Consider the following 25,590-nt stretch of genomic DNA (forward strand, 5'->3'; position numbering starts at 1 on the left):
AGATCTGGACCAACCTGGACCAACCAGGACCAGATCTGGACCGACCAGGACCTACCAGGACCAGATCTGGACCAACCAGGAGCAACCAGGACCAGATCTGGACCGACCAGGACCAACCAGGACCAGATCTGGACCAACCAGGACCAGATCTGGACCAACCTGGACCAACCAGGACAAACCAGGACCAGATCTGGACCGACCAGGACCAACCAGTATAGAGGATCTTTGGTACTACTCAGAGCCACACGGCACTTCCTGCCGTTGGGAGGGGGAGTTGTTACCATGGTAACAACTCCTGTCACAGCAGCAGTAGCAGCACTGCTCCGCTCTTTCCCATTTATCCTGGCTGAAACAAGATGACATTATATAATATTATTAAATACGAATATTATATTATTATATTATATAATAATATTATTAAACTTAATTTTATTGTTATGACATATACGTATCTGCGCAGCACTTAGCAACCAAACACTGCTGCATTGCATTGTGGGAAGTTTCTGTTTAGCTAGTGTCAATCCACACTTTTAAATTTCTCCGGAATGAGTATGGATAGTGCACACTATTGAGTATGTTCTAATGTTTTGGACACACTAAAAAATCTCACATACTGTTTTTGCATACTCATTTAAAATACTTTGTTACCTTACTTAAGTAGAAATTTTGGAGTAATTGTTTTTCTTTTTAATTTCTTTCTTTTTAATTTTACTCCTTACATTTTCCTTACATTTTCACTCAATTATCTGTACTTTTTACTCCTTACATTTTAAAAACAGCCTCGTTACTCTATTTCATTTTGGCCTTAAAAAAAAACTATCCAGTTAAATTGCTCCATCCGGATAGAGTGAATTTGGTTGTGGTTGTTTCAGATGTTCTTGTCCAGTTTTGTTCTTACATCCGTTCCCTCTCTCTTCTGTGGCCCCCACCTGCTTTACTTTATTATAAGCAATTTCTTTCTTTGGCTCATCATCTTATATCTTGTCGCCTCCTCTCTTTTTGTTTTACCAACTGCATTTACTTTTTCAAAAATACTCTCCCATATTGAAGTCCCTCTGGTGACATTTAGATTGCTATATTGCTCAGCAATATTTTTATTAACCTCCTCCACTAATATTTCTATCTCCATCAGGTCCAATTTCATTTTGCGTTTGCGAGCTTCCTGCTCTCCGCCGGAACTCTCTACAGCATCACCACAACGCATGCTAAATCCTCATTTTAATACTGCTGTTTGCACCTTTTATCTATTGATCTCCCGCAAATCCTGAACAAACAACACATGCAATCTATTTGCACACGCAAAAGGATATATTTAGGGATCTTGGTAAATCAGGCCCAGTGACTCTTCTCGGCGTATTGTAGACAGATATAATGTGTAGAAGTCCAGTAACGCCAAGGAGACCAGGCGCACCATTTTGAAAGAAACATGCATGACGTGAAGACTTGTCTATCTCTCTCATAACTGACTTCATCTAATTCAAGTAACCTCAGCCAATTTTAAATCAACTCAACTTCAAAAGTACTGAAGCAAAATGTAAGCAAGCTATTGATCAAATCTGTAGCAACAAAACAAGAATTAGCCTTCATAAAGTCCATCACAATTATAACCAGGTCCCTACCCACTTAATTAGAGACACCTTGTACTGTTTACCTAACAACGGTATAATGTATTTGGTATAACTGGTTATATTGGGCATGCAGGTGTAGCTGGTGAGTGCTTATGAACTAAATGTTCTGCTGACCATAAATGCCAAATCACAGTTTGTTTTATAAAAGGTTGATGCAGACTAATGAAAATAAGGTTACATTCAGTACTCTAGTTGAGGGGGGATGAGGGAGGATGGCATCCCCCCTGAAATAAAAACGGTCCAAATCCCCTGTAAAACTGCCATCCCCCTTTCCATCCCTTATGTCATTTCATCAATGAATGTGATTTTACTGCTATTTCAACATTTATAGTCATCAACAGAAAAATTACACCAGAAAAATAACTTATTTGACAACTGTCACCTGTTTCAAGTAAATTTTCACTTGAAATAAATAGAAAAATCTGCCAGTGGGACAAGATTTATCTTCTCATTACAAGCAAAAAAATCTTGTTCCACTGGCAGATTTTTCTACTTATTTTAAGTTCAAATGTACTTGAAACAGTTGGAAATTGTTGTTTTTTCCAGTGATGAGTTTTGTTTTAAGTGTAATGAGATTTTTTTACTAAAATGAGACATTTTAACTAGAAATAAGACAAATATTCTTGTTAAGATTTTGAGTTTTCTCAGTGATCCATTTTACTTATCCTGTGAAGGACAGAGGCATATTGATAAGTTCACAAAACCGTTTTTTATTGTTGTGTTTTGATGTATTTGATGTAAGCCCAGTGGATATTTAAAGCTTACAGAAGGCTGAATTTAACTGCTGCTATGTCATTCCTGCAGTATTTCTGCAGGTGTTTTGGTCAGTGCTATTATTTGTAATATATTATATTATTTGTAATCAGCACAAATTATCTGTTCTCATATGATAGAATCCACCATCCCCCCAGATTTTCTTTTACAACTCGAGTACTGGTTAAATTTACACAGAAGACCATAAATACATGTACACTGAATGTACTTCCTTTCAGGGTGACTAATTAGGTTTAAGAAATCCAGATTTTTAGACAGAACACTGGCAGACAAGCTGCACCAAATAAATCTCCATGGTAACTTATCTATGTCATTAAAACGTTTTCCAAAACATGCCAGCACCGCAGGACAGATTTACAGTCTGGTCCTGCTTTCCTGCAACCGACTGGAGGCTCAGTTCAGTCAGCACAACTGACATATCCAGGATTAATCCTATAATTTGTTTTTTTGCACCACAGGCCTTTGGCTGTCTGAGTCTGTGTCTGGATCCGACTAACGCAACAGGAGCACTCAACTTCACCGCCGAGCGTTGTGTCAAACATCATTTTGGCATTAATGTGAGATTAATGTGGGTTTACTGCCATAAGACTCACACATCCCTCCTGCACACGGGTACGCAGCAGTATGAAGTCCCATTTGAAAGGATGAACTTTGATTTTTGATGAGGATAAAGGTACGTTTTCGCTTCTGGTTAGGGTGGACCATCAGCCAACAAGTGAAAGCAACTCTGTTCCTCAGGGAGACTACAGGAAGAAGTCAGACCTTCAGCTAGAAAGATGATTTCACTGACCTTGAGGAATAGCCATAAGAGGGAAGAATAATTCATACATTTCACTCAGAGTTCCTGTAGTCCAGTGTTTCTTCAGCAGAAGATACTCCAATGAAAAAACATAAAAAAGTCAATTTTACAATGTAAAATTGGCTCAACTACACCGGGCATGGTTTCTGAACAGAGGTTACAATAACGAGATGTGAAGGTTGGTTATCAGCAGAGGTGTCAAAAGTATTCACATTCATTATTCAGGTAGAAGTATAGATACTAGAGTTTAAAAATACTCCTGAAGAAGTTGAAGTATCAACTCAAGTTTTTTACTCAAGTAAAAGTATAAAAGTACTGGTTTCAAAACTACTTAAAGTATAAAAGTAAAAGTAATGTAAGGGGGAAAAAAGCCATTAAGGACAAAAGCCATTGAAAATGAATGCATGTTAGTGTAATGCAATTATATTAAAGAACCATATATGTGTACTATTGAGCAATAACATGTGTTTCAGAGAGCAGAAGATATGATGAGTAGTTGCCTATAAGTATTGTAATGGTGCAAAAAAAACTTCAGAAGCATGTTATCATTTATCCTAACCTTTATTGGAATGTACAACCAAGTTTAGTTGCAGGAATCTGAGGGAACGGATGTAAGAACAAAACTGGACAAGAACATCTGAAACAACCACAACCAAATTCACTCTATCCGGATGGAGCAATTTAACTGCATAGTTTTTTTTTAAAGGCCGAAATGAAATAGAGTAACGAGGCTGTTTTTAAAATGTAAAGAGTAAAAAGTAAAGATAATTGCGTGAAAATGTAAGGAGTAAAAGTAAAAGTCGTCTGAAAAATAATTACTCCAGTGAAGTATAGATAACCAAAATTTCTACTTAAGTAAAGTAACAAAGTGTTTGTACTTTGTTACTTGACACCTCTGGTTATCAGAAATGTATTATTAACAGAAAAGATTTTTCACTGACATAAGGAAACTGTTCAGAGACTTACGTTCAGGGCTCGATCTGAGAAGTTTAATCAATGACTTTACCCAAGTAGCCGTTCCCTTTATTAAAATTATTGAAGAAACTAAGAGTGAAGCAAATGTTATCGTGCAACTTGCACAAATGAGCTCATTTACAGGATAAATTGAACCTCTTTTAACATTTTAGCAAAGTTTTTATTGCATTCAGTGGTTGTAATAAATATTTTTCCTCTGATGTCACATGCACAAAGACAAACTCAGAAAATTATTCTTAACATTTTAAAAAATGGTTGAAAAATGTAGATCATGTATTCTTAAAGCATATAGAAGGACCACTGCAGAGTCTCGGCAGGACATGGTGCAGGCACCGTATCGTACCACACAGTGATGCAGCTCGTCAAGATGCTCTCAATGCTGCTCTGTAGAAGGTGTGCATGACGGAGGGTACAGTTCCTGCTCTTCTCGCTTACGGAGAAAGTACAGGCGCTGTTGGGCTTTTTTGGCCAGTGATGTGGTGTTGTGGCTCCAGGACAGGTCAAAGATGTGCACACCCAAGAACTGGGTGCTGCTCACCCTCTCCACTGCAGCACCGTTGATGGTTAGTGGTGCAACTCTTCATTTCCTCTTTCACATTTGTCTTCTCCAAATTTGGACAATCTTATCAAATTGTCTGCACCTAGAGTTTGTATCTCAGACGGATTCCACAAATCATTTTATTCCCTTCACTTGTGAAGTCAAAGGTCATTAGGCGACTTCCAACATTGTTATTAGTGTCAAAAGCACACCTTTCTTGAATCATGTCCTCTAAATTGTATTTGAAAGTATCTTCAACTCCATTAAACCTCCGATGATCAGAAACCTGGGAAAAATCTGATATACATTTATTCAACTTCCTCGTCATTACCGCCAGAGGTTTAAAATAATATATTTATTTTATACAAATGAGTGTTTTTACTTTAGGTCAAGCAGCACTTTTCTCTTCATGGAAGCTTTGGAAAGGGTTAATTTTCCTCCAGTTATTTATCAGTAATTTTATTGTCTGTAATTCCTGATTTTATGTCTCATGACGTTCTTCTCATGCCATCTACCTTATTGTTGCTGAAGTAAAATTAAGTATTGAAAAACACATTTCAATTCTTCATTGTCCGTAGGATCTTGGTTTGTTGACGCGATGATCTGCAGACCCAACACACACAGGGGGTTATGGAGCTCCTCTCACTGCACCGCTCACCACTAGGTGCATGGGGACCTAAACAGTCTGCAAACAACTTGTACCAAAGAGAGTACAACAGCAGCAGCCGACAAAGAGGAGAAACAATGATAAGGAACTGAAGGATGGACATGAATAAATGGAAAATATGGAATCAATTCGCAGAAGAGTGTACAGAAAGGTGAAAAGGCTGCAGTAGTTTTTTGTTCTGTCCCGCCGCATCCTTTCCTCTATCTACCGTTTTATTTACAATTCCTCTACACAGGTGGGAATGTAAAATGGTATAGAAAGCGCAACCTCAACCTCTTTCCGTCCCTTCCTTTACCTTTCATCTATCTATCCCTACACCTCTCTTTTCCACCCTCCTCCATATTTTCTCTTCTCCTTTTATCAGCTACATTCTTTCACTCCCTTTCCTCGCTTCTCTTCCTTCCTGGGAAGCATGGTGGCATCTGATGGGAACTGCAGCCTCAAAGCAACACCTTTCCCACCGGTGGTTCTGTAAGGAGTTAGGTGTTATCACTATGTTTGTGTGGGTTTTTCACCGAGGTTGTCTTGTGTCCTTGCACAAATCACACACAACCCCCAAAAAAAGAGGCCTGATGAAGGACACATTCACCCTGTCTCTCACATATGCACATCCATCTGTTGGAGAACCAAATTGCATATAAAAGATACTCATCTGTTGCAGACAATCATAAAAAAGGGAGGGAGATAAAAAAGAAGAAGAATATTTCCTTAATTAAATATACCATCAACTGATAAATATCAACCGCATGGAATTTTATGTCCTCACTAGTAAACGAACTGCACCATCTGTGTGTAGTTGCTGCTGTATAATCAAGATCCAATAAATCAATCCTCTTATTGAATCCTATTAAAAAATCTTGCTTGAGAATGAACCGTGGTACAATAACATATTTATTTACACCAGTGGCAATCACAGCCGATAAGACCCACTGGAATGATGAATTAATGATGCATTTGTAAATAACTGCTGAAAGTATAGTGGCCGCTGCAGCTTTCTCTGGAGTCGTACCAGATATGATGAGTGATTCTCTCAACTAGAGACTGTGCAGGTGGTGTCCACCAAACAATGTGGGCTTCATAACCGATAACAATGTTATTGTTTTACTTTAAAAAACCTGGCGTTTCAGGGTTGAGGCCAAAAGATAGGGTTGTTGTCAAACTCTCAAACATGCTTCCTACAGCTTCCCACCAACTGCTACCCTCCCAAAACCCCATAAGGATTAAATCCGCTTTGCAACCACACAATTTAATTAACATTATTAAATGGTGTCCTGTTCTCCTCGTGACAGTTGGAAAGATAATAGATCTAGTAATGGGTCATTTTTGTTGAATTGATCTGCACAGTAGCTTGGTGGTTAGCGGTGCTGCCTTGCTGCAAGAAAATTCCTGGTTCAAATCCCAGCAGGGTCTTTCTGTGTGGAGTTTGTATATACCGGTATATATATATATATATATATATGTATATATATATATATATATATGTATATATATATATATATATATATATATATATATATATATATATATATATATATATATATATATATATATATATATTGGTTGCAGCACTGAGTGATGAAGATTACATTTTTGGGGCCAAAAAAAGCGCTAAGATCCTTGTTCGATACACTGATATTCAAAGTCTTTCTGGTAGCATCCATCCAGAGGAGGATGGATGCCTCTGAAATACAGCTTTTTCCTGAAATTTTTGCTCAATCTGCTGAGACTGATTACTAATCTTAAAACTGAGACTCAAAGAAACTTTTCATTCCAGAAGAGGATAAAACTCATATATTCATATCTTCATCTCCTTTCGGCTTTTCCCTTCAGGGGCTGCCACAGCGAATCAGTTGCCTCCATCTGAGCCTGTCTCCTGCATCCTCTTCTGTTACCCCAACTACCCTCATGTCCTCTTTCACTGCATCAATAAACCTCCTCTTTGGTCTTCCTCTGGTCCTCCTGCCTTGCAGTTCAAAACTCCTTCATATATAGTCATACATTCATATATGCATGAATAAATATTTTTTTAAACAATGTTAGTATAGATAATATCCACTAATGCAAAAATACAAACACTGCAAAACCTTGTCATTCCAAAAAGTATACAAAGTCATTATGTAAGAGGTGAGATACAACTTAAACAGACTGCCACTCACTCCACTGTACGGAGGCCTGTATTGGGTATTGAAAAACATTAGAGACACACAGCTGAATCCAGGGACTACACTTTTATTTCTGCTGCGGTCTTGCTGTGGCTGCCTGCTGCATTTTGGAGTGGCACATTAACTTGTGGGGGTGTGTCGTGCTGGAAACTAACACCAAAATAAAGATCACGTGTTGGCTGGGGGTTTAACCGCGGGAATTACCGCCCTCTGGCGGTCGCCCGCGGTATGGCAAAAATATGTGTCTCCGAGCGAAACCATTCACTCGAACGATGCAGCAGCGCGATGAAAGAAATCCCCAAAACACGGCGAAATTACCACTGGGTCCTCAGTATTTTTCAGTTAATTAAAATGAAATTAAATATTGAAAATTTGAATCTAAATTCAAATAGGAGATATATAGGTAGATTTGTTTTTGCCCTCCCCCCCTGGGAGAAAATGGTACGCTCCAATAGTATTGAAGGCAAAGCGAGAGAAAAAGGTCTGTTTTCGCCGAGAGGAAGAAGAGGCGCATGTCACGGCAACCGCTGCGGCATCTTTTAAAACAAAAAACAAAAAAACTAAAACAAAAAAACGGTTGTAACATTTATTTTTTTAGAGCTGGTCTTTTCCCCTCCTTAGCTACGCCATGGCTCTCTGCGGGGGTGTGGGAGCCATGGCCCTGCCCGGCGAGCTCATCGTGCACATCTTCTCGTTCCTGTCGGACCGAGACAAGCTGCGGGCCTCGGCCGTGTGTCGCCGCTGGAGGGAGTGTCTCTTCTACCCGGCGCTGTGGACCGAGCTCAAGCTGCGGGTGGCGAGCGGTGGCGGAGGAGGAGGAGGAGGCTCCGGCGACGAGACGCCCAAGCTGGAGTTCCTCATGAGGAAGTTCGGCTCCTTCGTGCGGAAGCTGCAGCTGGAGCTCGCCCCGATGGAGAGCAGCAGCGCCGGCCCGGGGAGCAGCGACGCTCCGGGGGTAGCTGATGGGGCCGACGGCCGCCGCAGGGACGCCATGGCCGCCTACTTGGACCAGGTGTTGTGTGTGTTCACCAGCGTTCGTAACAATAGGTAAAAACAAAAACGTCAAATGCATGTATGCATGTATTATTTTTTTGTATAGATATTATTGAGGGCATTTAAAAAAAGAAAAAAAAATAAGATTTACAATAACAATATAATTATCAATACCCCCCCCTTTTTTATTTTTTTTTATTTTTACTTTACTTTTTACTTAAATAATAAGAGAAAAAAAAGAAGAAAAAAGAAGATTTACAATAACAATATATTTATCAATATTTCCCCCCCCCCCCTTTTTTTTTTTACTTTTCATAACATTAATTAAACCAAAATAAATAAATAATAATAAAAGAAAAGAAAAAAAGAAGATTTACAATAACAATATAATTATCAATATCCCCCCCCCCTTTTTTTTTTTTTACTTTTCATAACATTAATTAAACCAAAATAAATAAATAATAATAAGAGAAAAAAAGAAGAAGAAAAAATAATAATAATAAATAAATAAAAATAAAAACAACAGCACACCCCTCTCCCCTTCCCTCCCTCATATGGTCAATCATTTATTGACCAAATGCATGTATTTTTTTTGTATAGATATCTTTATTGAGGGCATTAAAAAAGAAAAAAAAATAAGATTTACAATAACAATATAATTATCAATATCCCCCCCCCCTTTTTTTTTACTCTTCATAACATTAATTAAACCAAAATAAATAAATAATAATAAGAGAAGAAAAAGAAAAAAAAGAAAAGGAAAAAAAAAATAAATAAATAAATAAATAAAAATAAAAACAACAGCACACCCCTCTCCCCTTCCCTCCCTCATATGGTCAATCATTTATTGACCAAATGCATGTATTTTTTTTTGTATAGATATCTTTATTGAGGGCATTAAAAAAAGAAAAAAAAATAAGATTTACAATAACAATATAATTATCAATATTTGCCCCCCTTTCTTTTTTTACTTTTCATAACATTAATTAAACCAAAATAAATAAATAATAAGAGAAAAAAAGAAGAAAAATAAATAAATAAATAAATAAGTAAATAAAAATAAAAACAACAGCACACCCCTCTCCCCTTCCCTCCCTCATATGGTCAATCATTTATTGACCAAATGCATGTATTTTAACCTTTTTTACCCCCCTGTTTCTATCTACTCTAAAGCCTGATTTATGGTTCCGCGTTAAATCGACGGCGTAGGGTACGCGGCGACGTGCACCGTAGGCTCTGCGTCGGTGTGACGCAGAACCATAAATCAGCCTTTCAGTTGAATTTAGTGGAAGGTTGTTGGTTATAAACAAACCCTGGCATTAGGAGTTACGTAATCGTGTCATGTCGTTGCGGCGGACCAGGCTGTGTATCTGCAGACATTGTTAATTATAATAAGATACTTTATTAATCCTTTGCAGGAAATTAAGGTGTTACAGCAGCATCGGTGCGTTTTTCATGCATGCATTCAACACTAAGATAAAAACAGATCCAATAAAAAAAAACAGATCACTTAGAATTAAAATTAGATTTAAATTTAAAATGCTGGGGTGCTAAAGTGCTGAGTAAAAAAGTGCTTACTCAGTATAATAGTAATAAATATAAATTTTATATATATATATATATATATATATATATATATATATATATATATATATTTTCTTTTTTTTGTCATTTACTTTTTATTATTGGTTTTACATGTAAACAAAGAAACAGTCGAACAATCAACATGAAGACTTATAAATCTGACAAAAGTATCAAGGGGAAAGTAAAAAGCGTACATTAAGGGGACTGGTAAACACCTCCAGAAAAAAGTGAGTACATAAAAAATATTCTGATAATCCAGTCTGAAATTACCTGAAGTCCGGTCTTGTGGTAGAGACATATGTAATCCACTTTTGCCAATTATCAATAAATGCCTCTTTTTGTGTTCTGAAATTAAAAGTAATTCTTTCCATTACATAGATGCTGTACACCATATCAATCCATTCATTTACACTAGGTCCCTCCCGCTTCAGCCATTTCTTTGTTATTAATTTCTTACAAGCCACCAGTAATATTCTCAGTAAATATTTATCTTTATTTCTCCATTCCAGTTCCTCTAGATCCAATCAAATATAACAAATTAAAGCAAAAAGTTATTTTTGTTGAAGACACAGTCTCAAGAATTTGATGTACTCGCAACCAAAATGGGGTCACAACAGGGCAACACCAGAATATATGATAGTGATTTGCCTCTTTGCTTGCTTTGTTGCCATTTTCATGTCACACTGATCTCCCCAAACCTGCGGGTACAATGCAGAGCTGGTGGCGGCGAGAGGTTTCTTTGTTGCGTGTGACGTGCTGATATCAGCACTGACACACACACACACACACACATGCATAAATATATACATTTATATCTATGTATATTTAGCTCTGGTATGCTGTTGAAAAGTGTTAGATGTAACCTCCCCGTTAGAGCACATCAATATTACCTGCGTTATTTCTATGTGAACATTTCAATCTGCACAAACTTTCTTCTTGATGATATGAGTGCTGTAACTTCTCCAACATTCTCCATTAACCCCCCCACTCTTTCAAAGGTTGGGACTTTGTTTAGTTCTGCTGAGAGTGCTGAAACCTTGTCTGCTCTCTGAAGCCACAGTTTTAACGATTTAATGTTTTTTAAAATGAAAAATGGCTTCAGATTGGATTCAAGCTGAATTCTGAATGTGTTGATGGATGATATTACTTCACCAGTAAAAACAGAGAAATGCTGGGTCCAACTTATTTTTTCATAGTTTTTGAACAACTCAATCAAAGAATCAAAGCGTGAATACATTTTTCCAAACTTGAACTTAATTGTAATGAAAAAAATGTGTACAAAAATATTTTTTAAATCTTATGGAGATTAGTTTAGTGTGGATCCGCATAAATAACTTTATAGCATCCATGCGATTTTAAAAAAGATTTAGTTTTTCCTTTCTGTCGGTTCAACCTTTGCTGGTTTTGAAATATCTCTAAAGGGAGTAGATGCTTTCGTGTTCCTTTTGAAGTGGCAACAAATAGAAACTAGGTTTAGTTGCTAGGTATTATGCAGGAAGTGGGTTCATCAACTAAAATTTACACAAGTGATCACTTTCCATCACTTGGTGAAGGCGCTAAACCTTAGTCAAAAGAGATGTAAACATCCTGTCTAGGAAAAGATCATTGAGCGTATGATTGTCTTCACTGCATCAGCCTTTGAAAGTATGAACATACAGCATGTAGCCTGTTGCTCTTTGGATTATTGTGTGTTCCAGTGTAGACGGGGCTCATACACTGAGGGCCCGATTTACTAAGATCCTAAATAAAGAGTACTAAATTGCGTGTGCACTGAAAAAGTTTGCGCGTGCTGTTGTTGCGTGGTTTGCGGGTGATCAACTAAGATATTGATAACAGGTGCAAACCTCAGTATTTAAATGAGGTGTTGCGTGTCTTATGGTTTGCGAGCGCAAACTCTGCGCCATGGAGAGTGGATGGAAAGCACAGTCACAAGTCACAAGCGCAAAATGAAATTTGACGAGTTGGAGTTAGAGATATTAGTGGAAGAGGCAAATTGTTGTGCCGTATACACATACTTAGGAGTTTATATTATATATATTTACAAATATTATGGAAGACAACACAGTAAGCAAGCTTGTAATGCCCGCCAATGTAATAATGCCCGCAAACGTAATAAAAATATGCAGTTTTTAATGTAATAATCCTGCAAATGTAATACATTTCCCACAAACGTAATAGTCGCTGCCTACTACAAACGTAACACGCGATTTCCCACAAATGTAATAACTATTACGTTTTCTTAGTTTGTTTTGGTTTAATCAATTTGTGCAAATGGAGGAGGAGGAGAGACCTCATCTCATCATGCGCTTCGGGTTTGCGTGATTCGGGTTTAGGAGCGCACCTGAGAGAGACGCAACAACTGTTTGTCTGTTTTGGAGGTGGCAAAGACAAAGAATAGATATTTCCTCACAAAGACTGTTACACTGGATATTTGCGAGTACATTACCCAGACCTATGGTGTGCCCAAATTCAGAGTGCACAGAGCGCAGAGAGCGCTTTGCCACCTCGGTGGCAAAGCTGTATCCTGGGGTGCCAATGATGTGATCTACTAGTTTGCATTATTCGTTTTGGAATACTCAATTTAGATATATACTGCATGGGATTTGGACTCAGAATAATGGCTGTACACAAGTATTTACAGCTGATAATGAATCACTGTGAATACATCAATGTCAGTTACGTGTATTGAATGGATGGATGACAACTAAAAGCGTAATCAGACAAGCTTTTCAGTGTTATTTTGGACATAGACTAACATGACAGCTCGGACATAATTTTTAATCATCTCTCCAGTCTTGATGCTCCGGTCAGCTTGAGACAATTGTCTCCAGCTGACCGTGGCATGCCGTGGCAATTATAGCCATTATTCTGAGTCCAAATCCCATGCAGTATATATCTAAATTGAGTATTCCAAAACGAATAATGCAAACTAGTAGATCACGTCATTGGCGCACAATAAGAAACACTTTTTTCTCCATGAAAACACGTGATTTATTTATTATCACAACTAAAAAAAATGAAGATGCCTCCTGTGGCAACCTTTTGCTGAATAATACTCGATTTAACATTCAAATAAAATATTTCTCCTTTTGCATGTGGAGAATCCTCACCACAATAGTAATGCTGTGCAGATTAGCACCTTCCTTTCGAACGTATTAAATACAGACGCAATCACAATCCCAGCAAAAACTTTCAGGCTTGGTAAATCTCATTGCGCGTGGTAAATGGAGCAATTTGCATCTTCCCCTCCCAGTATTTAGGATTTCTGCCGGGTACGCCCCATATTGATTATTCATCAGGGCAAAAGTACTAAATGAATAGCGTGTGTTATTTTGCGCACGCTACTCTTTGCACGCTGTTAGTAGATCAGCTTGCACTTTGGTTTGCGGGTGCTGTCAAGTTTGCACAGGTTTTTACACACGCAAACCTTTAGTAAATCAGGCCCTGAGTGTATTAAAGTGCATAACAGCCAGAATAGTTTAAGAGGGTGGCTTGTTTCGACATACTTTCTGCTATAATAACAGATGGGTGTAGAGGAGGACAGGGCACAAACAGTGGCTGAGCATAACATAGTCGCAGTTTTCTTATCAAACGGATGTGTTGTTACTGTTGATCTGTTTATAAGAGAGCCTTCTTTGTCTTTTCTTCCAGAAACTTGAAGAAACTGAGTCTATATGGAGACACCTTTATACTCCAGCAAGAGGGACTATTGGACAGCTCAAACCTGCATCAGATTCACCAAGGGGACAAAAAGATAAATGAGTAAGGAAACATTAAAGCTGTTTATATGTAGAATGATATAACGGGATTGATTATGTGGATGTTTTATCCATATTCAAATAAAATGAGTCATTCACTTGAATTATTTTTTCATTCTCTTCAAGCAGGTTCCACATACACATATTTTGCTGGTTAGAAATTAACTGAGTAGTTTAACTGAGAAGATACGTTAATTTCCTGAAAGTAAAGTGGGCTGTGATGTCTACTACAGGATTGTAAAATTGTATTAAATTGGGAACTGAAAGGCAACAAGATAACTGTCTATAGCCCATGACGTGTGTGTGGGTGTCATGGTGGAAACTGTATTGTTGAACTCGTCAGTGATTTATTCACAGCACAGAGTTTGTAATATCAAGCATGTGCTCTCTGCTTGGCCATCCCTCTCCCAGCATGCAGTTCATGATAAAATGTATCTTTGGCCGCTAAGATGTTGACCGGATAGATTACAGTCTTAAAGGAAGGAGGCATCTGTAAAGTAAGAGCTTCAAAGGGCCATATGAAGAGTTAAAAGTGAGACATTGTGCTGTCGGAGCGTTTTTAACCACATACAGACCCTAATTAGACATTTTGGGAATCTCAACTTAACTGAAGCTTTTTTTTTTTAGACCATAGCACTGATGGCCTGAAAAAAAGCCTAGTTGTTGTCTTTTTTCAGCCTGGATCGTTCATCCCAACCTTTGATTATTTCCAAGCCTTTGAGGATAGTTTGCAGAGTACACGCGGTTCCCGTTCAAAAATAGTGCAAAAAATAATTGCCAGTACTGATTACCCTTTTTAAAATGTCACTCTTATCCATGATCAAATGTTCCATCTTCCTCCACTTCCCTTTACGATGCAGGGACAGTAGTGAAGGATAGACGCAACAGATAAAGAAGTTGTAGAAACGCACATGTTCGCTGCTGTGCCCTGCTTCTTAGCAGACATTGACTGCGTTTACATGCACTCAATAACCCTTTTAAAACCCGAATTTGCTCATATTCCGGTTTTTAAAAACCCGAATATGACCCCTGGGTTACTCCTTTTAAAACCAGAATATTCGGTCATATAAACGCCAAACCGAATATCCCCATCAAACGGAACATGAATTTGTTTTCTGCGCATGCTCTGTTTGCAAGGAATCCTGGTCTTTTGAGTCTAGGAAGTTCTTCTAAACACGGCGAAACGCAAGACCACGCCACACTTTTGGAGTGAGGAGGAGACTAATCACTTCATAAATGTAATTAAGGATATGAACATTTTGGTATTTGTAGACGGTAGAAAGTACGGGGATAGCGAGATTTACAAGAAGGTGAGTGAAAGGTTTCGCAAAGCAGGATTTGTTTTGAATTTGGATACAGGAAGAAGAAGCGGAAATGATGGGAATTGCGTCATCACGTTCTCCGCGCGTCGCTGGTTTGATCAGGATATCCCGAATGATTAATCACCATGTATACAGGGATAACCCTGTTTGCTCACACATGTAAACGGAATATTCTGAATGTTTCAGTAACCGGAATATTAGCAATAACCGGAATTTTGACTGCATGTAAACGTAGTCATTTTAAACCAAAGTCAGTTAAATGCTGTGTACAGCAACAGTATCGTCTAATTTGACTTTTTTTAAAAACGTATAAGCTAATGAATTGTGTCCGTCCTCTGGTGTCAACAGAGTCCAGAAGTTGTTCATGGAGTTGCTGTCTAACAGCCGGCAGCTGCAGTGGTTGTCCTGCGGCTTCATGCTGGGTCTGGTGACTCCGTGTTCCTTAGCCTGCTTGTCAAATCCTTCCACCAAGACTCTGCAACACCTCAGTTTACTGGACCATCAGCTTGGTATGTTTTTATTTATTTATGTGTGTTTGTCACTTAAAGGAGCATGAGGCAAGAATAAGAAATGAGACTCATTAGCGCCACGACGACCGTCAGGGTCACTGCAGCCAACAACGAAGCCGGCACAGGAGCCCCGTTCAAATCAAGCTCTAAATATGACTTACAATGACTTACAATGTTATCTTACCTGGTCAGTAGGAAATGAGCCATGTCAGCATCTGTTTTCAGTCCCAATTCAAGTTGAAGCTGCCTTCATGACTCAAACGGGTATCCAATGTTTACTGGTGCGCCGCCGAGAACGCGCATGCAGCGTCATGTGACGTCACATCCGCAGGACAGCGCGGGAAATTCCGGTCCGGAATTGCAGCACGTTTTGCAGCACACAGCCTGTTCAAGGCAACGGAGAGATACACTAGAGGGCTCATTCTTTTTGGTTTGGAACGCTTCATCTGACCTTATTACTAGAAAACTTAAAACGTATACGCATTTTTTTCATAAATCCTGCCTCAATCCTGCCTCAAGCTCCTTTAATGTTTAATCATCACATGAACAGGTAAAAAAGAAATCTATTCCTTAACTTATCTACTTTCTACTTCTTTTAGGGCCCCTCATCTCACCATCTGAGTTGGATCGTCTGTCTAACCTTCGTTCTTTGGCTCTGGATTTTTCTGACTTTACGTCTGAGCTTTGCGGTTTGCTGGCGTCTCCACAGCGAACTCCGCTCCATCGTCTCTCCCTGCTGCTCAACGGTGCCGCCCTGGATTTCAAAGCGTTAGAAGGGACAGCGACAGAGGAGGACTGGAAAGCACTGGTAATGCACTTGCATAGTAGGTTCTGTTTGATGCTAAATCTTTAAAAGAGGACAAGACAATCAGTACAAAAATGCACTTTATTTTACAAACAATTACTCAAACATGTTAAGTTGTTTACTTACCTTTTTAATAAATGTAAATAAATGACTCATGGCGATAAGTGTATCAGGGAAGTTTACTGAATGCTCCGCAGATTCGCGTGAGCGCCAACCTGCGAGTTTACATCATGGCTCTGGAGGTGGAGAACTCCGAGCTGCTCAGGGTCCTAAAGCCCAGCCTTCCCCTGGAGCGTCTTCACCTCGACAGTTATGGCACACTGGTGACGGACGCCACGCTGGAGCTCATCTCTCAGCAGTACAACAAGACGCTGACTCACTTCCTACTTCTTAAAGATGGCAACGATTTCCCTGACCTCAGCTTCAATCGCAATGAAGACCCGTTGGTCCTCTTGGCATGGAGATGTACTCAGCTGGTCGTACTAGTCATACATGGTGAGTTCAACATGTTGTATGAGCTCTTTTCTGGTATTACCTTGGTTTGTTTTTATGAGGCGGCTGATGGGATTTTGTCTTGGGGAAATAGTCCATTTACCGATTTGTGGTGATTTTTAAAATAGAAAATTGACACACAAAAAAGTTGATTGTTTTTGAACATATAATGGAAGACAAATGACAAACATCAAACGTACTATAGACACAATAATTCTTTATTGGCAACCGAAAATAAGTAGAGAAAAAAACAGACCTTTGATTAATTCTGATTGTTCAAGTGGGCTGTTTGACTGATTGACTGTTTTCCAGTAATGGACTGCTTTTACATTTGGTGTATCTTTAGCATCTATTATTAAACTAAAAATATTGATTAGATCAGTGTTAATACTTGGTGAGTACACACTATGCTTGGAAGTGGCCGCTGTAAAGCTGTAACATTGTTTTCACAATAACTAAACACCCTGTAGGGATGAGCGGTGGAGTGGTTCGCTGCACCAACCGCAACCACTTAACCCTTGTGCTGTCTTTGGGTCAAGGGAGGGTGAAGGGAGGAAAGATGGAAGGGAGGGAAGAAAGGAGAAAAGAAGGAATGAAGGAAAGAAGGAAGTAAGGAAGAAAGGAGAAAAGAAGGAAGGGAGGAAAGAAGGAAGTAAGGAAGAAAGGAGAAAAGAAGGAAGGAAGTAGGAAAGGGAGTAAGGAAAGGAGAAAAGATGGAACGGAGGAAGGGAGAAAAGATGGAAGGAAGGGAAGAAAGGAGAAAAGAAGGAAGGAAGTAGGAAAGGGAGTAAGGAAGGGAGAAAAGAAGGAAGGAAGTAAGGAAGAAGGGAGAAAAGAAGGAAGGGAGGAAAGAAGGAAGAAAGGAGAAATGAAGGAAGTAAGGAAGAAGGGAGGAAAGAAGGAAGTAAGGAAGAAAGGAGAAAAGATGGAACGGAGGAAGGGAGAAAAGATGGAAGGAAGGGAAGAAAGGAGAAAAGAAGGAAGGAAGTAGGAAAGGGAGTAAGGAAGGGAGAAAAGATGGAAGGAAGGAAGTAAGGAAGAAGGGAGAAAAGAAGGAAGGAAAGGGAGTAAGGAAAGGAGAAAAGAAGGAAGGAAAGGGAGTAAGGAAGGGAGAAAAGATGGAAGGAAGGAAAGAAAGGAGAAAAGAAGGAAGGAAGGGAGTAAGGAAGGGAGAAAAGATGGAAGGAAGGAAAGAAAGGAGAAAAGTAGGAAAGGGAGTAAGGAAGGGAGAAAAGATGGAAGGAAGGGAGAAAAGGAAAGAAACAAGGGAGGGAAGAAGGACGGAATGGATAAAAGAAGGTAATGAAGGAAGAATTACAGAAGGGAGGTAGGAAGAAAAAGGAGTAAAGGAGGGTAGAAAAGAGGAAAGGAAGAAGGAAGGAGAGAGCATGGCAGGAGGAAAGAAGGATGGAAGAATTGGGTCATTTTGACCCAAAGACAGCACAAGGGTTAAGCTGTGAACATGTGGTCGATAACGGAGCTTTTCTGCTGTATCCACTTTGTATTTTAACCAAAGAATGTCAGATAATTTATTAAGACCTGTCAGCTTTTTGAAAACGGGTATAACTTGTTTTTCCTCAAATGTTTTGAGTCCACTCCCTTAACCTCAATTGTCTGCTTGTAGGTTACACTGTGTGGTCCCATAACCTGGTGGCCATCTCCAGACTACGAGGCTCCAGTCTCCGTATCCTGACCGTCTCGGAGGAGAGCATCGACTTTGATCCGGACCAGTCCCTGTACACGGAGGGAGACCCGATGCACAACCTGGTCAAAGAGGTTTCGTTGGGCCTCGGCCGCGTCTGGCACCCTTGCCCGGATTCCAGCGTGATTTTGTCCGAACCCACCCAGCACTTCCACCGTGAGCTGCACGCCTTCAGCTTGGGCATTTAGGCAAGGGGATCTCAAACCCAACACTTCACAGCCCGAAACTTAACCGAGACCAGATCAGATCATCCAAGTCCAGGTCAAGTCAGACCTCGGAACCAAGCCAAAAATAAACAAATAAATCCAAATTAAGTAATTTAGAAATTACATTGAAGTGAACAGAGTCATTTTTATTTTATTTTTTTAAGTCCTTGTGTTTGTTTCGCGAGCGTTTTAGCACACAACTAGGTCCCAGCATTTCCCAGCCTGTTTTCATGCCCTCCATCTTTATCATCTAGATTCAAATTGAAGTGTGATATTAATTCAGTTTGAGGAGTTTTAATGTGTCTTCTAAAATTGAGTTCTCCTGCTGATTCAAATGTCCACTTGGGCTGGTCTGGTCTGGTCTTGTCTGGTTCACATGTATTCAGCACTATCTCCATCACCTTAATAACCTCCAGAGCCTCTCTATATGGACCTTTTTCATTTATTTCTTGATATTTTTTTCCCCCTCTCTTATTTGACTGTTTTTTGTCTCTCCTGCTCTGTGTATTATCTAGTTTTTCCTGTGTGGTGGTTCCCTTGCCTCTGTAGGCTTTGTGTGTGTTTAAATACAGATATATTATTGTCCTAGTCACAGCTGGAACAGGACAGGCGAGCAGGTTAAATGATGGACCTGTGGGATAAAAGAGGGGATGTGTGTTCAGACAAAAGCTTTTAGTTTAGTTTAGTTGTTTGTTGTTGGGTTTTTTTTTTTAACCTTTTCTTCTGTGACGGTGGGTCTGCTCCACTTTAGCAAAAGCTGAAGTGCGTAAATGAAACTATCAGACTTCCTGGGTTAAAAAAAAGAAAAGAATACACCCTTGACTGCTTCTTCTGTTGCTCAGAAAGAGCAACCTTGTATACGTGTCCGATTTTCAAGAGCGTATAAGCAGGGTGGGAAACTTTGGGCTCCTCCTCATCAGCTGCGATGCAGGTTTCAGTAACAGTCACGTCAGCGCCGCGCCACAGAGCTTTGCTAAGAGACTGACATTTCAAGGCCAAAGGGTTTGATCAAGAGTTCTGAGCACCTTATTAATCATATTATGGAGAATACTGTTACACGCTTCCAGCCCGCACACTTCCCACCCTGCTTGCTTTTTTAGGGAACCTCACCATTCAGCTCCAGAGGAAGCCCCTTCTTCCAGCTGACATTTGTAGCCAAACTCCATCTGGTCAGAAATCAACGTACGGTTGCTCTGTTCAGTTTTGACATCTCTTGTACACTGGTTATAATGTTTTACATCTATTTTGATATTCTAGATTGATGAATCAACCATTTTTGATTTTTTTTTTTGTCTTTTTAATTTCAGAGCCCTTTTGTTGTTTTAAGCAGTTGTAATGTTTGATATCCAGACTGAAACTTTCTTCACATTGCTGAGATGGATGCATCAGGGCTCTGCGATCAGTAACCTGTTGGTCTTGCATTATTCTAGAGAGAAAATGCTGTTTTATTCCACAATGCCATATGAAACAGTGTTTTGAGGCAGTTTTTTGTAACTGTGTCTACGCTTTTGGTGAGGTCCAACGAAAAACAGTATTCCGGAGGCGGAGCTCTCTAAGGTGGCAGATATAAACCCAGGTTTTACAGCCATGCCAGCAGTACCGTCAGCGGGAACAGGTTTCTCAGAGCTGAAGAGCTTGTTCCAAAGTCAAGCATTTTATATTTAAGAACAGGTAAAGGAAAAGGATGCAGTGAATGTAACTTAACTCAGATTTTTGAAGTCTGCTGTGTGTTCTACGTCGAAAGCTTACCGTATAGCTGTATTTGCCACAGACGTTTGGCAGGTGCATATCTCGCCAGAGCTGCTGAATAACTGAGATTCCACTCACAGCCAAGACTGCTACTTTACTTTTCACTTTGGTTTGTTTTCGTGTCTAGTCTTTGGCATCTATAGCACAATAAGGGTTTGGGTCATGTGGCTCGTGAATCTTTTTAAAAGCTCTTCTGCCACCTCAGGTAGGCTTTTAACATCACTATGACCAGAAACAGTGATGGTGATGAGTAGGATGTGCGAAACAATCAGTTAATTCTTTTTTTTTTTTTTTTTTTTCTTGAGTCACCGTTGCCTTTGAAACAACCCCCTCTTTTTGCAGATACAATTAATGTCGTTGTTGATGATGCCTTTTATCTTGCCATCTGATAATCTCCGACTCCACCTTGGTTGGAGTGTAGGCAAACCTAATCATACATTTGTTTTTAAAGATTATGGTTGATAAAGGGTAAAGAATGGCAAAATCTAGTTGCTCATCTGTGTTTGTTTGTATCTGTGTTGTCAATCGAGGACCTGCTGTGCATAAGCGATGTTGGTGAGATGATGTCTGCTTTTGCATATGCCGATCTTGTCTGGCTGAGCTCGCTATTTGATATTCATTTACAAAGTGTTTAAAGCTCAAGGCTGACACTGTCGACCAAACGGCTCGTGGCCCAGGCAAACGTGAACGTGATGAGTCCTCGACTGTGCCCGTTGTGGTAACGGATGATGCGCCGGGGTTGTAACTGCTGAGTGGTTATGACTGCTGCAGTCGGAGCTACGTTTATCAGGAAAAATCAAAGTGGGCGGGGCTTTGGGGCACCTGATATTTCCGTATCTCTTCAGCTTAAGTAACTTGATGATTTAGCCATGATAATCTGTTTAGTCCCTGGTTCATATCTCAGGATGAATGCACTTTGGTATCAAGTTTCTTTTAAGAGTTCTCTGTTGGTGTCAGAAGCACTGTAAAGCACTCAAAGGGGAGGCAAACACCAACATAACGCAATCAGACCAAATTATGTTGGACTGTTGTGTTTGCAATTTTTTTTTTCCTTTTTTCTTTTTTTTTTTTAATTTGAATGTATTGTCAACTAGAACTGAGCTCCACTGATTTCAAAAATGATCTTAAAAGCTCCACTTCCTCCTCAGTTAACTGCCTTTTCAAATGTTTCCACAGTGTAAGTTTAGATTTAGCTGTTTAGGAAGTCGGTTTTGGACCTCGTTGCAGTGTTTCTGTGGCTTTCACCAGATATAGTCGGGGTGAGCAGAGGGAAGAAAAAGTTTGATTTTAGCTGTGTTATTCCCAGTCGCATCACTTTAGTGAAGTTCTAGCAACAGGTTTCCCTTTCAGACAGCGGTGGGGATTTTAACAATTTATTAGTAAAATGATGTCAGGTGAATGTGTTGATGATTTGATGAGGGGGATGTGGACAAACCCAAAGTTTTGCCTGGAAGGACCAGTCATGACGGGCAAATTACTTGACAGCTTTCAACTAACACAAACCATCACAAAGCATTTTGGAAACGACGATCACTTAAGAAAACGACCACCTGTCCCCGTTTCCTGCGTGGCAGTGACAATAGCAAACCTTCAAGGTGTCTCGTGTCTGGAAGCTTCTCTCTTCTCTTAACCTCAGCTCTTTATAAGTCATGGGCTTTGTCTTAGCTGTTGCTATTGTTAGTTCCCTCTTTAGGGAAGCAGTGTTAGAAGCTATTGTGGTTAAGGTTTCCGCACTAGTGATCTAATTTCTCTTGTATCGTGCCTGTATATATATTTTTTTCTTCTTTTTTTTTTTGCGCAAATGTTCCTGTTTATCCAGTAGAAATGTGTGAATAAGATGCATATGGGAACAAGTAGTCAACCATGCAGCCATCAATCATTTTATGCATGCCTGTGAGATTGTGTTCATGTATATTTGATGGGGAAGAGGGGGTGTTTTTGCTCGTGTTCAGCTGTGTAGTCGTATCACCTCTGCAGTACCGTGAAACAGGAAAAAACCAATCGTTCGCTCTCAGGGTACAGTCTGTTTCCAGAAAGGAGGAGGAGGAGGATGGAACGTAACAATAGCTCAGGCCTCTAGCTCACGCGTGTGAATATAAGGAGTCACTGGATCCGTTCTCCTCCCTGAATGCGTTTCTAAGCTGCCAAAGACCACAGCGGAACAAACCTAACTGAGATGCAAGTCCATCTCCAGTGCCCGTCTACACTCAAACAGTATCGGGTTCTTCCTTTCACTCCTCACCTCCACGTAGTAATTAGTGTTTCTAATACCGCTCACTTTCTGTCCGTCTTTGTTTCCCTCCATGTCAAAAACCTTGCATTTGCTGTACTTTGAATCACTCTGTCAAAGACCTTGTAACACATTGACAGTCTTTTCTTGTTGGAACACAGACCAAAGCAGAAGCATTATCAAAGGTTTGGCCAGTGTTGTGTCAGTGAGCGTACCCTGTCTCTAGAAATCTAGGAGCACGTGCTTCAGATGGCATTATTGGAAATTTGTCTCTATGATATGGATGATGATGATAATTATAAGGGTTTGCAGCATTGTTGCACGTCTTGAACAGCGTGGCTCAATTCTTACCTCCGAATGGCTCTCAGGGTCTCCAGTGCCAGGCCTGTCCAGTCCGGTGCAGCACAGTCGTATAGTGTGGCTGGGGTTTAATTGGAGAGCTCACCAACATATCCCTCCCTCTTTCTCTCTCCAGTCAGTCACTTGTTTCACTGTGAAAAGTGAGCGAATGTAAAATTTTAAAGGAGAACGAAGAGTTTGGTCATATTGTAAAAGACGTCAAGGACTTGATACTCTCACGGTAGCTTCTAGAAAACGACTATGGCTGCTTCATGTGATGTTTTTCGTTGGATTTGAAGCACTTCAGTCTTGTTGGAGCTTATAAAATGACCTGCTGCTAGAAAGAGGACATTCCAGATCGGGGGGGGTGGGAGGGTCACACAGGCCATCTGACTAGCAAAACCCGTTCACTACATTGCTACAGTGTGTGCATGGAAATTATTCTAAACAGATGTACTATATATATTTTTTTTACTTTGAAAGGTCTGTTTTTTGAAGGGATCGGCGTTGCAGCTCGTGCTGATGAGTCACACCGGATTAGCAGCTGGTCTGAGCAGAATAAAGGTGTGATACGATTAAGAAGTGATTGTTTAGAGTCCGTCTCTCTCTTTTTAAGATCAGCCGTGTTTATGACGTGTTTTCTGCAATCTCACGCTTCAGGCCACTTTTTTTGGGCCTTTTGTGTCCGGTACACAAAAAGTCACAAATGTACAGAGTTTACCGTGACTGTGCTAAATATGAAGACTAACTGCTCTGTCTGTCTGGTTAATTAACTCCTGGTGTGGAGCCAGTCTGATTGGTAAAGATCACTGCGTTACGAAAAGAGGAACTTGGTTAATTTGGTACACAGAAGTCACATTCACTATGGTTACACAGGCGTTTGAGCTGGACTGAATTATACAGCATGTGCTAACAGACGTTTTACTTTGTTATACTGTGCAAACACAGAGAGACAGCAAAAAGGAGCCTTATATTTACAGAGTCCTGCCATAAAAATGGGGGGGAAAACACAGGCTCCGGATGGGAGATGGGAGGTTGTTTATCCAGGAGACCATTACCAGCAGTAACTGTACTCTCGTCGCAGCCAGCTCAATTTGCCCTTTTGACACTTCTGTTGTTGTTTTTTCTTTTCTTTTTTCTCTCCGTATTGTGCATTCATGGAGTAATCCTGGAAGACAGCATGGCTCCAGTGGCCCGATGATGATTAAATTCACAGAGCTGGCCTCTAATGCATTCCATCTGAGATTGTTGGTCGGCCTTGACGAGGTATTAAAACTCCTGTAATCACAGAACTGTAACTGCATGTGGGCTCCGTCTCTGACCAGCCTCACACAGGAACTGAAGGCAGCACTTGTGTGCTGATACCTAACAGCCAGTCCCGGGTCCACCGACCTGCACAGAGTGCAAGTATGTTATTTTAGTACCAAAGCAACTGACAGAGTCAAATCTGTATCAGTTTGAAACGCAGGCCGAGAGCCACAGGCAGACACTTGTCAAATATCGCTAGTATCATTTCCACCTTGACCTTTGCCAACTTGAGAGTTTGTAATGTTGACTTTCAGGATGTTTGCAATGTGCTGGAAGATAAAAATAGCTGTTGGGAGGGGTCCAAAAAGAAAAGGATGCAGTAAAATGATAATTGATTGAAACCCTTCTCTAAAAGACATTTAGGGATGGTTTGTGTTTCTGAAAGATTTTAAGAGGGAGAAGGTGTCCTCATCACTTTAGTTTTTTGTTGTTTTTTTGGTTTTTTTAAATGCTACAACCATAGACTACTACCAGTATATGTGAGACTGAGCTCACAGAGGGCTGGACTTGTGCAGTAATGTGACAAATCTAATTAACATCTTATGTATATGAAGACACTGGATGTGCATCGTACTGGCATGAAACCAGCGGGGCATGTAGATGCGTGGGAGGCGTTTCCAAACAGGGGGGGGCTAACACACACAGCGAGGTTGTTAGCCGCGAGCTTCATCGCGAGGACGTTTGGAAACTCTTATTTTCAGAACAAGTCACAGTTGACACCAAAACTGGTCTCCTGCTAGTTCCTGACTAAGATGTCAGCACGGGTGGAATAATAAGCATATTATCAAATATCTGCCGCTCTCTGTAGGTCTGAAAGGGAAAAGAAACTGGCAACGATCATTTAACTCGGCCAAATCATGCCAGCAGCTTCGGTGCATACAGAGATTTGTGCAATTGCCGGGATATATCATGGAACTGATAGATATTCATGCTCGGTGTCGGCCAGCTATCTTCGTTTAGATCTCGGCTACTGTGGCTCTGATTTTTTTCTGGCTGGTAAACAAAGTCTTTCTTGTCAAGTCTGCAGAGCCAAACTTCCTAATTAGCCTG

At 40.0% G+C, this 25,590-nt stretch overlaps 1 protein-coding gene across 1 annotated transcript; it reads left to right on the forward strand.

Moving 5' to 3' along the window:
* The first annotated feature begins 8,046 nt into the window (after positions 1-8,046).
* Positions 8,047-23,590, forward strand: LOC133462965 (F-box only protein 33). Its single transcript, XM_061744519.1, has 6 exons — positions 8,047-8,590; positions 13,772-13,882; positions 15,549-15,709; positions 16,309-16,517; positions 16,712-17,009; positions 18,631-23,590. The coding sequence occupies exons 1-6, from the start codon at positions 8,172-8,174 to the stop codon at positions 18,894-18,896; spliced, it is 1,464 nt and encodes a 487-aa protein (XP_061600503.1). The 5' UTR covers positions 8,047-8,171; the 3' UTR covers positions 18,897-23,590.
* Positions 23,591-25,590: the final 2,000 nt, after the last annotated feature.

The sequence above is a fragment of the Cololabis saira genome, chromosome 16 (genome assembly GCF_033807715.1).
Source record: "Cololabis saira isolate AMF1-May2022 chromosome 16, fColSai1.1, whole genome shotgun sequence".
NCBI lineage: Eukaryota > Metazoa > Chordata > Actinopteri > Beloniformes > Belonidae > Cololabis > Cololabis saira.